The sequence below is a fragment of the Staurois parvus genome, unplaced genomic scaffold (assembly GCF_062004578.1).
Source record: "Staurois parvus isolate SC_StPar_1 unplaced genomic scaffold, SC_StPar_1.0 ptg000030l, whole genome shotgun sequence".
Taxonomy (NCBI): domain Eukaryota; kingdom Metazoa; phylum Chordata; class Amphibia; order Anura; family Ranidae; genus Staurois; species Staurois parvus.
In genome coordinates this window covers 2,813,890-2,830,526 of record NW_028317826.1, presented here as the reverse complement: position 1 = coordinate 2,830,526, position 16,637 = coordinate 2,813,890, and the positions used below count along the sequence as shown (strand labels likewise).

Sequence of the window (16,637 nt, the reverse complement as noted above, 5' to 3'; positions counted from 1 at the left end):
GCTTAAATCAGATTTGGTCTCTACCCAGAGACTGGCCACACCAATCGCCTTGCAGGTGGACAGACAAACAGTGAGAATGTATCACAACCAAAACCAGGATGCTAGAATGAGACCAGAATCTGTGATAGAGCAGGAGCGCTACATGCTCCAGACACAGGGTCACCAGAACTAGTGTAGCCATGGGAAGATTTCCCATCTATTCCTGTTCTGGTGACAGTCCAAAATTATGATTTTCCTTCACTTTTACTCTATGTGATAATGGTAAACAGGATCAATAGAGAGGGTGAATCGCTCTAATGGGGGTCAGAGAAGACATAAAAAAACTAAACGGGTTCTAATTCCTCTCTACTCTGTCCAAAACCAAAATAAAGTTTTGCTTTTAGTTATACTTAAAGCAATACTAAAGGCATTTTTTTAACAACAAACATGTCATATTTACCTGCTCTGTGCTGGCGCTCCTGGCCCTCCCTTCTGTTGGGTGCACCCAGAACTTGCTGTAGGGGCACCTGAGCAGGTGAGTGTCCATTCACACACTGAGCTGCAGCTCAACCCCACTCCCTCTCCTCATTGGCACACTGGCTGTGATTGACAGACGGACTTCACTTCCAGCATTATCATCGGAATTTTTCCACTGGCGAATCCCTGTGGGATGGAGAAGAGAGACCCCCTTCCAGATATGCAGATATGCTTTACCTTTATTTACTCCTGTGAGTGTATTTCTACTGTTTGTCATTAAAGTTTTTTACCATACTGCACTTAGTGGTGCCTCCTTCCCTCTCTCCCGAAACATCTACAGTGGGCAAGAATAAGAGTACCTAATCTACATATTCATGCGGATTAGTAGGTTGTGTTCCCAAAACACCAGATTTCTGAAAACAGATGGAATTTAAGCAGAAATCCAGCCAAAGATAAGATTAAAAGAAAAGCTAAAAAAATATGTTTTGAAATGCTTACAACGAAGGGCGCACAGAGATTCTGTTTTCCATCTAGACAGTTTGTTGTGTACCAAGGACCCCTTCTTTAAAGCTGTACTCTAGGCAAGATAGAAGACTCACAAATAATTGCAGTTCTGTAATCATTAACACATCAGTAAATGTTCATTGCTGGACAGATCTAGGCAAATCCATCCTTGGAAATATCCCTATAGTCTGACAACCCTTTATTGTGGACCTTGTCCTCACATGAAGTGTGACCAGTGATGGTATTGGATCATGCTCACTTGGAAAAGCTTCCTTATTGTTTTCTAAATGCATTTTATGTTATTTGGTCCAATCTTCCAAGTAATACCCTCAGGGCCGGTGCTTCCACTAAGAAAACTAGGCGGCTGCCTAGGGTGCACTGCCACTTAGGGGCGCCTGGGCGCAGCACAGGCCAGCACTCTCTCTGTGTGAGATGCTGCCACATGATGAATGATCCTCCAGCTGAGGGGAGGGGTGACAGAGGGGAGAAAGAAAGGACAGAGGAAGATGCTTGGTGTCTGAGGCCAATATAGCAGCTTTGCTGCTGCTCCTTTCAGTGTTCCACTCAGACTCAGTCCCTTACTGCAAGCCAGCTGGTGACTGCAGATTACTGTGGAGTTCCAGCCCTTCTCTTCCCATTCATCAGTGGAGGATGAGCTGCGCCTGCGGAGGAAGGTAATGTCTGACTCTGATGTCTTGTGTCTGTGTGAGTGTGACCTGGCCAGCCAGACATCCATCACATGTGCAATGTGTCAGTGAGTGATGACATCATCACGATCCCACAGCCTGCTCTTCTAGTGCCTGCTGGGCCTGCTGATCTGTGTCAGTGTTGGTGGTGGTGTGTTGTGTGGGATCTGTCACTGTGTGGGATCTCTCAGTTCAGGTGTCCTCTCTGTGTGTGTGGGCTGAGCTGCCTGCTGTCAAGAAGCTGTTAGCCTCTTGTTGTCCCTGTGCAGCAGGGCTGGAGTGTGAGAGGAAGAAGCAGCACAAGGAGCCAATCAGTTTATGTGCTGACAAGTAACATGATGATAGGAGGAGAGAACAGATTGATAGAGAGATGAGCTCATCACTGTGCTAGTCCTTTTTTCCGCTATCCAGTCAAAGGCTGGAGAGGGTCCAGGACAACTCAGAGGAAGCAGTGTGAACGATGCTGGCTATCAGACTAGGCCCAGGTTCACACCACGTGGTGCGAGACACCGCATGTAATTTGCACAAGAATCGCACTGTATACCTTTTATTTAGCTTTTATAACAGTATTAAACCCAGAAGCAAACATTTATTATTTTGTAGCTTACCAATTCTTAGATGTGATGAATGAGTTTTTTTTTTTAGGCTTTCTTTCTTCTATTTTCCTCTGGTGATCCAGCCAGTAAGTCTGTTGTTTTTCAAAAGAACAAGCTCTCCAGCGGAATGTATCAGTTTACAGGTATGGGAGAAACCATTTAACACTGACAGGGATGCTTACGATGATCAGACCAAGCAGGCATATTGCCCCTTCTTGGTCAGTCTGGTGTGCCTGCACTGCGGGGAGTACTGTACATAGATAGGTATAGGTACATGCTGATTAGGGAGAGATAGGACTAGAGCAGGGAAAAGTTCCTAAGGAGCAGGGACAGTGCAGGGAAGGTCTGGAGTTCCCTTGGAATACTTCTCTGAGTTTGGAGAAGGACCGCATGCTCAAGCCTGAATCTGGATTGACATATGATCGTACCCTATTTTCCAGAGCAGCACCCTATCAAAGAGGTTGATTGCAAGAACCTAAGGAGACCTGTTTTTCTCTGTCAAACTGCCGCCTCTAGGTTCTGCATATTGACTGCTTTGTTACAGAACTGTAAGGTGCTTTGTACATACAGATGCTTGGAATTGTTGCCACTTTGCTGTACTGTTTATGTTCACTGTATAAAACTAGAATCTTCCCAGAAGATGTTGTCTTGCCTGGTCCTATTAAATCGCTGACACACAGTTAGACCCGACCACACATTAAAAATAAAGAAGCTTTACAAATTACCAGAATCTTTTAATAAGTGTAAATATGACTAAATCTGGAACCAATTATCATTGTAAATACAACAAATGCATCCATCAGAAATGTTCAGAAGTAACCCAAGACCTTATAAGTATTCCCATCCATTTGAAGGCAGGTCAATGCGTGACATTTTCAGATGTCATCAAGAGTTTCCAAGTTATCTTTGCCAGGTAATATTCTGTGACCCACGACCTTATAGATTTTTCCATCCATGTGAAGGCAGGTCAATTCCCGTCATCTCTATATGTCATCTAGATTTTCCGAGTTATCTTTGCCAGGTAATATTCTGTGACCCAAGACCTTATAGGTTTTTCCATCCATGTGAAGGTAGGTCAATGATCGTCGTCTCTATATGTCATCTAGAGTTTCCAAGTTATCTTTGCCAGGTAATATTCTGTACTGCCAGATGATATAGATGGACCAGTCATCAAGGGATTACTAGACATTTCACAAGTTTATTGTCTGTATTTTGTTATTGTAGGTAGGATGTAGAGCAGATGTACAGTTGCAAGAAAAAGTATGTGAACCCCTTGGGATTACGTGGAGTTTTGCATGAATTGGGCATTAAATGTGCTCGGAACGTCATCTAAGTCACAACAATAGAAGAACACAGTCTGCTGAACATAATACTACACAAACATTAGATTTTGCCATGGTTTAATTGCACATAACATGTAAACATTCACAGTGCAGGGAGGAAAAAGTATGTGAGGCCCTATCTTAATGACTTCTCCCAGAGCTAATTGGAGCCAGGAGTGAGCCAACCTTGACTCCAATCAGTGTGATGATATTGGATGTGTTGCTGACAGCTGTCCTGCCCTTAAAAAACACACACCTGTTTTGGGTTTACTGGTTTCAAGAAGCACTGTCTGATGTGAACCATGCCTCACAGAAAAGAGCTCTCAGAAGACCTACGATCAAGAATTGTTGACTTGCATGAAGCTGGAAAGGGTTACAAAAATATCTCCAAAAGCCTTGATGTTCATGTGTCCACGGTAAGACAGACTGTCTACAAATGGAGAAAGTTTAGCACTGTTGCTACTCTCCCTAGGCGTGGTCGTCCTGTAAAAATGACTGCAAGAGCACAGCGCAGAATGCTGCATGAGGTAAAGAAGAATCCCAGAGTGTCAGCTAAAGACCTACAGAAATCTCTGGCAAATGCTAACATTTTTGTTGACACATCTACAATAAGGAAAACATTAAACAAGAATGGAGTACATGGGAGGACACCACGGAGGAAGCCATTGCTGTCCAAAAAGAATATTGCAGCACGTTTGAAGTTTGCAAAAAAGAGCACCTGGATGTTCCACAGCGCTACTGGCAAAATATACTGTGGACAGATGAAACCAAGATTGAGTTGTTTGGGAAGAACACACAACACTATGTGTGGAGAAAAAAAGGCACAGCACACCAACATCAAAACCTCATCCCCACTGTAAAACATGGCGGAGGGAGCATCATGGTTTGGGGCTGCTTTGCTGCCTCAGGGCCTGGACGGATTGTTGTCATTGATGGGAAAATGAATTCCAGAGTTTATCAAGACATTTTGCAGGAAAACGTACGACCATCTGTCCGCCAACTGAAGCTCCGCAGAGGATGGGTGATGCAACAGGACAATGACCCAAAGCATACAAGTAATTCAACAAAACAATGGCTGCAACAGCACAGAATATGCCTTCTGGAGTGGCCCAGTCAGAGTCCTGACCTCAACCCCATTGAAATGCTGTGGCATGACCTTAAGAGAGCGATTCACACCAGACATCCCAAGAATATTGCTACACTGAAACAGTTTTGTGAAGAGGAGTGGTCCAAAATTACTCCAGATCCTTGTGCAGGTCTGATCTGCAACTACAGGAAACGTTTGGTTGAGGTTATTGCTGCCAAAGGAGGGTCAACCAGTTATTAAGTCCAAAGGTTCACATACTTTTTCCTCCCTGCACTGTGAATGTTTACATGTTATGTGCAATTAAACCATGGCAACATCTAATGTTTGTGTAGTATTATGTTCAGCAGACTGTGTTCTTCTATTGTTGTGACTTAGATGACGTTCAGAGCACATTTTATGCCCAATTCATGCAAAACTCCACGTAATCCCATGGGGTTCACATACTTTTTCTTGCAACTGTAGGACAGTCCCTTTTCTGGTAGAAGGACTTTTGGCTCAGTCAGTGGGCTCATAGCAGAATATACACTCAGGATTCTGTTCCTCTGCTGATTCAATTTGTACAGTGATCGAGTGGAAGGGGAAATTGTCAAAAACATTCCGCGTGACTTCATTTAAAATTCTTTTAGAGTCATCTGAAGTCTCTGTTAAAAAAAAGGGATGGCTGGTTATAGATGGTATATTAACAAAAAATGTATTAGTTCCTTATGTAGATGTAAAGCCAAAACTTTTTACATTGTTTTTTCTTTTGATCTAACTGGGATGGGTAGACCCTTTCACACTATTTTTTTTTTTTGCTTCCTGTGTCTCGTTAGGAACATTTGAGGTTATGTTCCCATGTTATTCAAACATGCTTAGGACAAACAAAGATCTATACTCAGACAAAAAAGTTAACAAACAAACAAAAAAATACAAAAACATGTATACAATTAGAAAGAAAACAAAACGGGCAGATTTGATGGACCACTTGGTCTTTTTTGTGCCATCACTTTTCTGTTTCAAAGATGTTTCCTTACATAGTGTCTTGAGATATAACAAAGTGAGATAAAATATCTTCAGTAAGGGAGATCCTCTCTAAAGTTGACAAAGATGGATTGCAATGGGGATTCAGTGGGGACTGGTCAAATTTCGATCCATCCATTGCCATTCCAACTTGACAGAAGTCAATCTAAAGATTTACTTTATTCTAAGGCAATGTTAGAAAATGTTAATCCAATCAGTGGATACAGCCGATTAGCTGTAGTGCTGATCAGTGTATTCTGACAGCGGACGAGTCCCCGCTTTCAGAATACAATAGCGCAGCTGGGAGGATTCCTCCCCATCCACTTCCAATGTGTGGATAGGAAATCCGTCCAGTTTATTTCAATCAGCCTGCTGACTGTTCGAAACAAAAAATGACCCAGTAAAAATATATTTAAAGTTCTCCTGCACTTATATGGAGTATACCTAAACTATATATATTATAAAGCAGTTCACACTCAAAACTGAACCTCAATCAGTGAAATAACTAATTAATTAATAATATAGTGCAGCGCTAAATAAACCAACCTCATATCATATAAATAATATACTAAAAAATTGATGCAAAATACTATATAAATACAGTGCAACCATGTGCTCAAATAAAAGTGTTCAAATCCTGTGTGACCTGAGGTCCTGATGGATCAGAACCTATGCCTTATATAACAATCAATATGTGTGATATATTATATAAATCAACCCTTCAAACAAATACATACCTGGAAATGAACCACACTAAAAGTGACCAGTGCAAAAATGTGACCAAACTGATTCAGATGCAAAATATAATATATATATATATATATATATATATATATATATATATATATATATATATATATATATACATATATTCCATTCAAAAAATAAAGTTCATCAATATATGTGATATAATATATAAATCAACCCCTCAAACAAATATATAAATAAACCACACTTAAAGTGACCAGTGCAAAAATGTGACCAAACTGATTCAGATGCAAAATATCAAAAATATATGTGTATATATATATATATATATATATATATATATATATATATATATATATATATATATAAATTATAAAGTTCATAAATCTTCCAAATAGTGCTCAAACAACAAAAATTCATGCAGAGTGATGAAAGTGATGGTTTCTGTGTTGGTGTCAGCACACTTATCCTCCGTGGCTAAAATGCCCCCTCACCTCCACTCTGTGACACAAATGGGCCACTAAGCCTCCAGGATCAATCCTAGATCCTTCGCCAGCAGTATCTGATATCCTCTTTACTCCTCCTGTGGTTCCCCTCTCAGGTAAGTGATGTGTACTCCAGACCTCCCAGGATAGATACACCAGCTCTCTCCAACCTCACATCAACTTCCGGCCCCAGCACACACAACCAGACGCTACAATGACCGAGGCCTTTACCTTTTACCTTTAGAACCATTTTAAGCTGAAAGATTCAGGAAAGCTGGTAAGTCCAACCTTGCTATTCAAGCCTGTTTCATAGCAGGGTTGTAAAATTCCTATTATCTCCACACTCCATAGGTCCCATCCAGTCTGAAGAAATATACAGCTCTGCCATAAAAAAACAGCTCTGTTTGGCAGGACAAGGGTCCTCATTTTTTTCTTATGCAATTCAACCTTTCAGGTTTTTCCTCTAGCCAGTGAAGCAGAAAAAGCAAACTGACAAATTCATCTTTGTCACTCTACTCTCTCATCCTTTCAGAATGCTACTTGTTGGTATATGAGTACTGTAGCACAACTAATTGGCTCCTTGTGCTGCTTCTTTTTCTTCTAGTTTGAGATCTTCTGTACATGTTTAGCAAGAGCATGATACCAAGTCAACCTGAGCCTCTTACTATTTTATAGCAAAAAGAAAAAAAGTATATATATATATATCTCAAATGAACTGAGGATACATACTCCAATCTGCAATAATCTTTACTTCAAAGCTATATGCCATATGGACTGTAATGTATATGATGCTTCTTTGAAGTAAAGATTATTGCAGGTTGGAGTATGTATCCTCAGTTCATTTGATGTTTATATTGGTGGATGAATGGGAGCCCACCATTGATACAATCTTGTTTCTTTTTGAATTTGGATTGAGATATACAAGGGAGTGACTCACGCTCTTTTTATATATACACACACTATATTGCCAAAAGTATTGGGCCAGCCCTCCAAATTATTGGATTCAGGTGTTCCAATCACCTCCATGGCCACAGGTGTCTAAAATCAAGCACCTAGGTATGCAGACTGCTTCTACAAACATTTGCGAAAGAATGGATCGCTCTCAGGAGCTCAGCGAATTCAAGCGTGGTACCGTGGTAGGTTGTCACCTGTGCAATAAGTCCATCTGTGACATTTCCTTGCTACTAAATATTCCACCATCAACTGTTAGTGGTATTATAACAAAGTGGAAGCAACTGGGAACAACAGAAACTGGTAGGCCACGTAAAATGAGAGTAGGGTCAGAGCATGCTGAAGCGCACAGTGTGCAGAAGTCGCCAACTGTCTGCAGAGTCAATAGCTAAAGAGCTCCAAACTTTGTGTGGCCTTCAGATTAGCACAACAGTGCGTAGAGAGCTTCATGGAATTGGTTTCCATGGCCGAGCAGCTGCCTCCAAGCCTTACATCACCAAGTGTATTGTAGAGCGTCGGATGCAGTGGTGTAAAGCACGCAGCCACTGGGCTCCAGAGCAGTGGAGATGTGTTCACTGGAGTGACAAATCACGCTTCTCTGTCTGCCAGTTTTATGGACATGTCTGGGTTTGGCGGTTGCCAGGACAATGGTACTTGCCTGACTGTAATGTGCCAAGTGTAAAGTTTGGTGGAGGGGGGATTATGGTGTGGGGTTGTTTTTCAGGGGTTGGACTTGGCCCCTTAGTTCCAGTGAAGGGAACTTTTAAGACGCCAGCATACCAAGACATTTTGGACAATTTCATGCTCCCAACTTTGTGGGAACAGTTTCGGGATCGCCCCTTTCTGTTCCAACATGACTGCGCACCAGTGCACAAAGCAAGGTCCATAAAGACATGGATGAGCGAGTTTGGGGTGGAGGAACTTGACCAGCATGCACAGAGTCCTGACCTCAACCCGATAGAACACCTTTGGGATGAATTAGAGTGGAGACTGCAAGCCAGGCCTTCTTGTCCAACATCAGCACAGTGGCAATTCCACCTGGCAATACTAGGGTCGTTGGTTCAAATCCCAACCACAGCACCACCTGCCTGGAGTTTGCATGTTCTCCCTGTGCCTACATGAGTTTCCTCTGGGTTCTCCGGTTTCCTCCCACACTCCAAACACATGCTAGTAGGTTAGTTGAATCCTGTCTAAATTGGCACTAGTATGTATGTAAGTTAGGGAGTTTAGATTGTACACCGCTTGAGGGTTAGGGGCTGATGTGAACGTACAATATATATTTACAGCACTGCATAAACTGATGGCGCTATGTAAGTACCTGTAATAATAATCAGTGCCTGACCTCACAAACGCGCTTCTGGAAGAATGGTAAAACATTTCCATGTCTTGGCCCGGGGCATGCGCACGGGAGTGACGTTATTGCAACTCGACCAGTCAGACGGCCGGAGCTCGCAAACCCAGAAGGAAGACCGGGTGGAGATGGAAGCCTCTGCAGCAGTGACAGCGTGCCGCTGGAGGACTTCGTTTTAAGGTAAGTCCTTCATAATGTGCTAATATGCATCGCATACTAGCACAGTATGACATTACCTTGCAGGGTTTTTTTTCACTTTTTTTTCAAGCTGCGGTTTACTACCACTTTAACTGGCAAGACAAGCTTCTATATGGAAAACATTACATAAGCCCTTTCACAAGTCAAATAAAGAAAGAACATTTAGCTTCTAATTTCCATATGAATTTATGCTCGGGTTTAGGACTTTGGTTGAGGTAATACATACAATTTTATTTACTCTCTTGAGCCTGACATACTTTATCTGAATTTATTTCCACCTGACTGATTAGTATGCGCACAGGAATGAGGAAAAACATAACTTGCTGATTAAGCACCAAAGTTGTTCCCAGTCGACTGAGGACTGATATTCCTGCAACAGAGTAAAAGTGTCCTAATTCCCAAATCTATGTTTTGCTTTCTTTTTTCTACTTTTTTATTTACAGTAAATACAATTTTGGTCACTTTTTAAATATCTCTTTCTCTCTATCAAAGTGCAGACCAAGCAATTTTGAGAACCCAACCAGTAGAAGCATGATGGCCCAGTAGTTGAGTAGTGCATAATACTGTCTTGTCCTGTCCCCTTCCTAAACCAGTAGACTCTGTAGCCCTAAAGTAGAACTATAGACAAAACACTGTTTTTTCATTTTGGATAGAGTAATGGAGGGTTATAACCCCTGTCAGTTCATGTGAGTGAAAATCCCTGCAAATTAAGGGAATTCCTTGGGGACCCCCAGGTCACCAGAACTAGTGTCCCCATTGGAAGATTTCCCCTCTATTACTTTTCTGGGGACAACCCATAATTTGGGGTTTTCTTTTACTTTCACTTTCAATGATAATGATAAACAGGAAACACACAATGGGTGAATTTTCCTAGACTGCAAAAAAAAAGCCTTATAGATGATCTAATCCATCTCCACTCAAACATGAAATATGTCACTCTATAGTGTGTACTTGTCTCGGTTCAGAGCATTAAGTGTCATATCTGTCTGCTGCCTCATTCCTCTGCTATCTGCAGGAGTCCCTTCTGAAAAGTTTTCCTGACACCAAGTGGTAAAAGGGTGACAGGGGTGGGATCTCCTGGACACAGACTGCTATTGACAGCCTCAGCTTTGTTCTTGTGTGATGTGTGGAAAGGTTGTGTCCCTTCCCTCCCATTTTCTACTCACTGAGCTCTGCACAATGTAACCCCAGATCCCCACCCCATTGCTTTCTGAAAACTCGGGCAAGCTGTATACATTCTGCAGGAAGAAGGGTCAGCCGCACACCGGAGGATAGATGAATATAGTGTATATTTATTGATCCATAGGACACACAAAACAGCAGAACATGAATATAGGACCTGTCAACGCATTTCACACGATCTCGTGCTTAATCATAACATGATCGTGTGAAATGCATTAACAGGTCCTGTATTCATGTTCTGGTGTTTTGTGTGTCCTATGGATCAATAAATATACACTATATTCATCAATCCTCCAGTGTGCGGCTGACCCTTCTTCCTGCAGAATGTATACAGCTTGCCCGAGTTTTCAGAAAGCAATGGGGTGGGGATCTGACGTAACATTGTGCAGAGCTCAGTGAGTAGAAAATGGGAGGGAAGGCACACAACCTTTCCACACATCACACAAGAACAAAGCTGAGACTGTCAATAACAGTCTGTGTCCAGGAGATCCTACCCCATCATCAATCCTCCGGTGTGCGGCTGACCCTTCTTCCTGTTGCATCGTGTGTGGTGGAGAGCCAGAGCCTGCACCTGTCGTGGATTGATCTGGATTGTTTGCCTGAGCCGTATTCCTCTGTTCTTTGAATGTATACATTCTGCACTTTGAAAGGATTTAGAGAAAAGAAGACTGCAGATAAACAGGTACAACGTATGTAGGAGGAATTACTTCATCTCTTTGTATCACCTTAAGGGCAGTCACTTCACTGGGTGTATGTGAGGGTTTACCATCACTTTAAAAACTAGGTTCACCTTTATAAAAAAAAATGCATGCTTTTGCAAAAGACTGGAGTTTTGTTTTTTTCTGTCAAAATCTGACATGTAAGCAGGAGTGGGTGAACGAATCCAGACTTTGAGATCTGGAGGAAGACTCAATGGACCATGAGCATGCTGATTACTGCACTGGAGCGGAGGCATTTGCACCATGTTGCATGTTACACCCTAAGTCTAGATGTAACATGGTGACTAGAGATGAGCGAAGTATTGAAAAATTTGATTCGGCTGATTCGGCGAATTCCAGTATGAAATTCGATTCGATGCGAATTTCTTCGCTACGAAGATGGCTTATAAAAAGGGTTTCTAGGCTTCAGAGAGCCTTTAAATTAGTGCAGAACACTGTACCTTTAATTTAAATGCCCTTGGAGATCAGGAAGGAGAAGGAGAAGGAGAAGGAGAAGGAGAAGGATGAGAAGAAGGAGAAGGAGAAGGATGAGAAGAAGGAGAAGGATGAGAAGAAGGAGAAGGATGAGAAGAAGGATGAGAAGATGGAGAAGGAGAAGGATGAGAAGAAGGAGAAGGAGAAGGATGAGAAGAAGGAGAAGGATGAGAAGAAGGAGAAGGAGAAGGATGAGAAGAAGGAGAAGGATGAGGAGAAGGAGAAGGATGAGAAGAAGGAGAAGGATGAGAAGAAGGAGAAGGAGAAGGATGAGAAGATGGAGAAGGAGAAGGATGAGAAGAAGGAGAAGGAGAAGGATGAGAAGAAGGAGAAGGAGAAGGATGAGAAGAAGGATAAGGATGAGGAGAAGGAGAAGGATGAGAAGAAGGAGAAGGATGAGAAGAAGGAGAAGGATGAGAAGATGGAGAAGGAGAAGGATGAGAAGAAGGAGAAGGATGAGAAGAAGGAGAAGGAGAAGGATGAGGAGAAGGAGAAGGATGAGAAGAAGGAGAAGGATGAGAAGAAGGAGAAGGAGAAGGATGAGAAGAAGGAGAAGGATGAGAAGAAGGAGAAGGATGAGAAGAAGGAGAAGGATGAGAAGAAGGAGAAGGATGAGAAGAAGGAGAAGGAGAAGGAGAAGCAGAAGGAGAAGGATGAGAAGAAGGAGAAGGAGAAGGATGAGAAGATGGAGAAGGAGAAGAATGAGAAGAAGGAGAAGGAGAAGGATGAGAAGAAGGAGAAGGATGAGAAGAAGGAGAAGGATGAGGAGAAGGAGAAGGATGAGAAGAAGGAGAAGGATGAGAAGAAGGAGAAGGAGAAGGATGAGAAGAAGGAGAAGGATGAGAAGAAGGAGAAGGATGAGAAGAAAGAGAAGGATGAGAAGAAGGAGAAGGATGAGAAGAAGGAGAAGGATGAGAAGAAGGAGAAGGATGAGAAGAAGGAGAAGGAGAAGCAGAAGGAGAAGGATGAGAAGAAGGAAAAGGAGAAGGATGAGAAGATGGAGAAGGAGAAGGATGAGAAGAAGGAGAAGGAGAAGGATGAGAAGAAGGAGAAGGAGAAGGATGAGAAGAAGGAGAAGGAGAAGGATGAGAAGAAGGAGAAGGATGAGAAGAGGGATGAGAAGAAGGATGAGAAGAAGGAGAAGGATGAGAAGAAGGAGAAGGATGAGAAGAAGGAGAAGGATGAGAAGAAGGAGAAGGATGAGAAGAAGGAGAAGGATGAGAAGAAGGACAGTTCTGTGACAGTTTCTGTCTATTTCTGACAGTTCTGGGACATTCACTCCATACAGCGGTTTCAACCGCTGTATGGAGGGAATGTCCCAGAACTGTCAGAAATAGACTATTTCTGACAGTTCTGGGACATTCACTCCATACAGCGGTTTCAACCGCTGTATGGAGGGAATGTCATAGAACTGTCAGAAATAGACTTTTTCTAACAGTTCTGGGACATTCCTTCCATACAGCGGTTGAAACATTGTATCTATTTGTTTCCATAAATGGATCCATTTATGGAAACAAATAGATACAATGTTTCAACCGCTGTATGAAAGGAATGTCCCAGAACTGTCATTAATAGTCTATTTCTGACAGTTCTATGACATTCCCTCCATACAGCGGTTTCAACCGCTGTATGGAGTGAATGTCCCAGAACTGTCATAAATAGTCTATTTCTGACAGTTCTGGGACATTCACTCCATACAGCGGTTGAAACATTGTATCTATTTTTTTCCATAAATGACATTCTGCATATACACTTAGAGGAGCGCTGCAGATACACTTTTTGCCGGCTTGGAATTATTCTTATTTTCATCCTACTTCTTCTTCTTCTTCTTATGAGGATGAGGATGAAGAAGAAGAAGTAGGATGAAAATAAGATTAATTAAAAGATTAAGTTGAAACCGCTGTATGGAGGGAATGTCATAGAACTGTCAGAAATAGACTATTTATGAAAGTTCTGGGACATTCCTTCCATACAGCGGTTGAAACATTGTATCTATTTGTTTCCATAAATGGATCCATTTATGGAAACAAATAGATACAATGTTTCAACCGCTGTATGGAAGGAATGTCCCAGAACTGTTAGAAATAGTCTATTTCTGACAGTTCTATGACATTCCTTCCATACAGCGGTTGAAACATTGTATCTATTTTTTTCCATAAATGACATTCTGCAAATACACTTAGAGGAGCGCTGCAGATACACATTTTGCCGGCTTGGAATTAATCTTATTTTCATCCTACTTCTTCTTCTTCTTCTTCATCCTCATCCTTATAAGAAGAAGAAGAGGATGAGGATGAAGAAGAAGTAGGCAAAAAGTGTATCTGCAGCGCTCCTCTAAGTGTATCTGCAGAATGTCATTTATGGAAACAAATAGATACAATGTTTCAACCGCTGTATGGAAGGACAGTCCCAGAACTGTCATTAATAGTCTATTTCTGACAGTTCTATGACATTCCCTCCATACAGCGGTTGAAACCGCTGTATGGAGTGAATGTCCCAGAACTGTTATAAATAGTCTATTTCTGACAGTTCTTGGACATTCACTCCATACAGCGGTTGAAACATTGTATCTATTCTTTTCAATAAATGACATTCTGCAGATACACTTAGCGGAGCTCTGCAGATACACTTTTTGCCGGCTTGGAATTATTCTTATTTTCATCCTACTTCTTCTTCTTCTTCTTATGAGGATGAGGATGAAGAAAAAGTAGGATGAAAATAAGATTAATTCCAAGCCGGCAAAAAGTGTATCTGCAGCGCTCCTCTAAGTGTATTTGCAGAATGTCATTTATGGAAAAAAATAGATACAATGTTTCAACCGCTGTATGGAGTGAATGTCCCAGAACTGTCAGAAATAGTCTATTTCTGACAGTTATGGGACATTCCCTCCATACAGCGGTTTCCGGCAAAAAGTGTATGTGCAGAGTTCCTCTATTCTGCAGATACACTTAGAGGAGCTCTGCAGATACACTTAGAGGAACTCTGCACATACACTTTTTGCCGGCTTGGAATTATTCTTATTTTCATCCTACTTCTTCTTCTTCATCCTCATCCTCTTCTTCTTCTTCTGAGGATGAGGATGAGGATGAAGAAGAAGAAGAAGAAGTAGGATGAAAATAAGAATAATTCCAAGCCGGCAAAAAGTGTATGTGCAGAATAGAGGAACTCTGCACATACACTTTTTGCCGGCTTGGAATTATTCTTCTTTTCATCCTACTTCCTCTTCTTCTTCTTCTTCTTCTTCTTCATCCTCATCCTCATCCTCAGAAGAAGAGGATGAGGATGAGGATGAAGAAGAAGAAGAAGAAGAAGTAGGATGAAAAGAAGAATAATTCCAAGCCGGCAAAAAGTGTATGTGCAGAGTTCCTCTATTTCTGACAGTTCTCTGACAGCTTCTTCACATGTACAGCGGTTGAAACATCTGTATCCTAAATGGAAACTAATAGATACAATGTTTCAACCGCTAAACATGTGTTCCTTCTGTCAGAGAACTGTCAGAAATAGCGGAGCTCACTGCAGGGACACTTTTGCCGGCTGATCGGGAAATGTTCGATTCGCGCACCCGAAGTAGGCAAAATTTCGGATTCGACGCGAATCGAATATTTCCTGAAATTCGACTCGAATTCCGGTTCGCCTGGTTCGATTCGCTCATCTCTAATGGTGACCTTAGTCTTTAAACTGGTAATACGCTGTTTGAATTTCGTCCAGTTCCTGATGAACCAGATATTATTTGCTAAAGCTTATCCCTGTTAACCAACTTGAAAAAAAAAATCAAAAGAGCCGGGCAGAAAATTGTTGGGCAAGCAGCGGCTACAGATACAGCCACTGTTTGGGTATTCTGACAGCCAGCAGAAGCAGCTGTCAAAATACAATAGAAGCAGTGAGTAATTTGTCTATCCTCACTGTATAGCATGGATGGAGGAATCTGTCATTATGCACAGAAATGTGTTACTGCCAGTAACATGATGTCTGGATGTTTGTATGTGGCCACTGGTAGTCTTGCCAACATATCACACCCTATGTTGACGGTGCAGAAATATGTCCCTGTGTACTGTGGTCCTGAGGTAACCTATGAAAGACAAGTGCTAAATACTGCAAACTTGCTACTTTTCCTACTTTAATAAAACCCCACTTTTATTGAGAGAAAACCTGGCTACTTTCATGATTAATTGTAGATTCTTAGCAGTGAGCCAATCAAATGAGCAGCATGTGAAATTTCAGGAGGGTGTTCTGTATCTATCTATATATTCTGCATATATACATATAACTATATTGCCAGAAGTATTTGGACGCCTGCCTTTACACACACATGAACTTTAATGGCATCCCAGTCTTAGTCCGTAGGGTTAAATTTTGAGTTGGCCCCGCCCTTTGCAGCTATAACAGCTTCAACTCTTCTGGGAAGGCCGTCCACAAGGTTTAGGAGGGTGTCTATGGGAAGGTTTGACCATTCTTCCAGAAGCACATTTGTGAGGTCAAGCACTGATGTCTGACGAGACTCTGCTATAATTCATCCCAAAGGTGTTCCCAAAGGTCAGTCAAGTTCCTCCACCCCAAACTCACTCATCCATGTCTTTATGGACCTTGCTTTGTGCACTGGTGCGCAGTCATGTTGGAATAGAAAGGGGCATCCCACAAAGTTGGGAGCATGAAATTGTCCAAAATACCTTGGTATGATGATGCCTTAAGAGTTCCCTTCACTGGATTGCCAGAGAAGTGTGATTCATCACTCCAGAGAACACATCTCCACTGCTGTAGAGTCCAGTGGCAGCGAGCTTTACACCACTGTATCTGACGCTTTGCATTGCACTTGGTGATGTAAGGCTTGGATGCAGCTGCTCGGCCATTGAAACCCATTCCATGAAGCTCTCTACGCACTGTTGTTGTGCTAATCTGAAGGTCACACAAAGTTTGGAGGT

The 16,637-nt window shown here is 41.9% G+C and overlaps 1 protein-coding gene across 1 annotated transcript in view; it reads right to left on the bottom strand.

Moving 5' to 3' along the window:
* Positions 1–5,072: 5,072 nt before the first annotated feature.
* SLC30A8 (solute carrier family 30 member 8) overlaps positions 5,073–16,637 on the bottom strand; it is a 54,255-nt gene continuing 42,690 nt past the window's right edge. Inside the window, exon 8 of the mRNA XM_089659076.1 lies at positions 5,073–5,292. Coding sequence (XP_089515202.1) covers positions 5,147–5,292 — 146 coding nt within the window. The 3' untranslated portion in view covers positions 5,073–5,146. The remainder of the gene's footprint in view (positions 5,293–16,637) is intronic.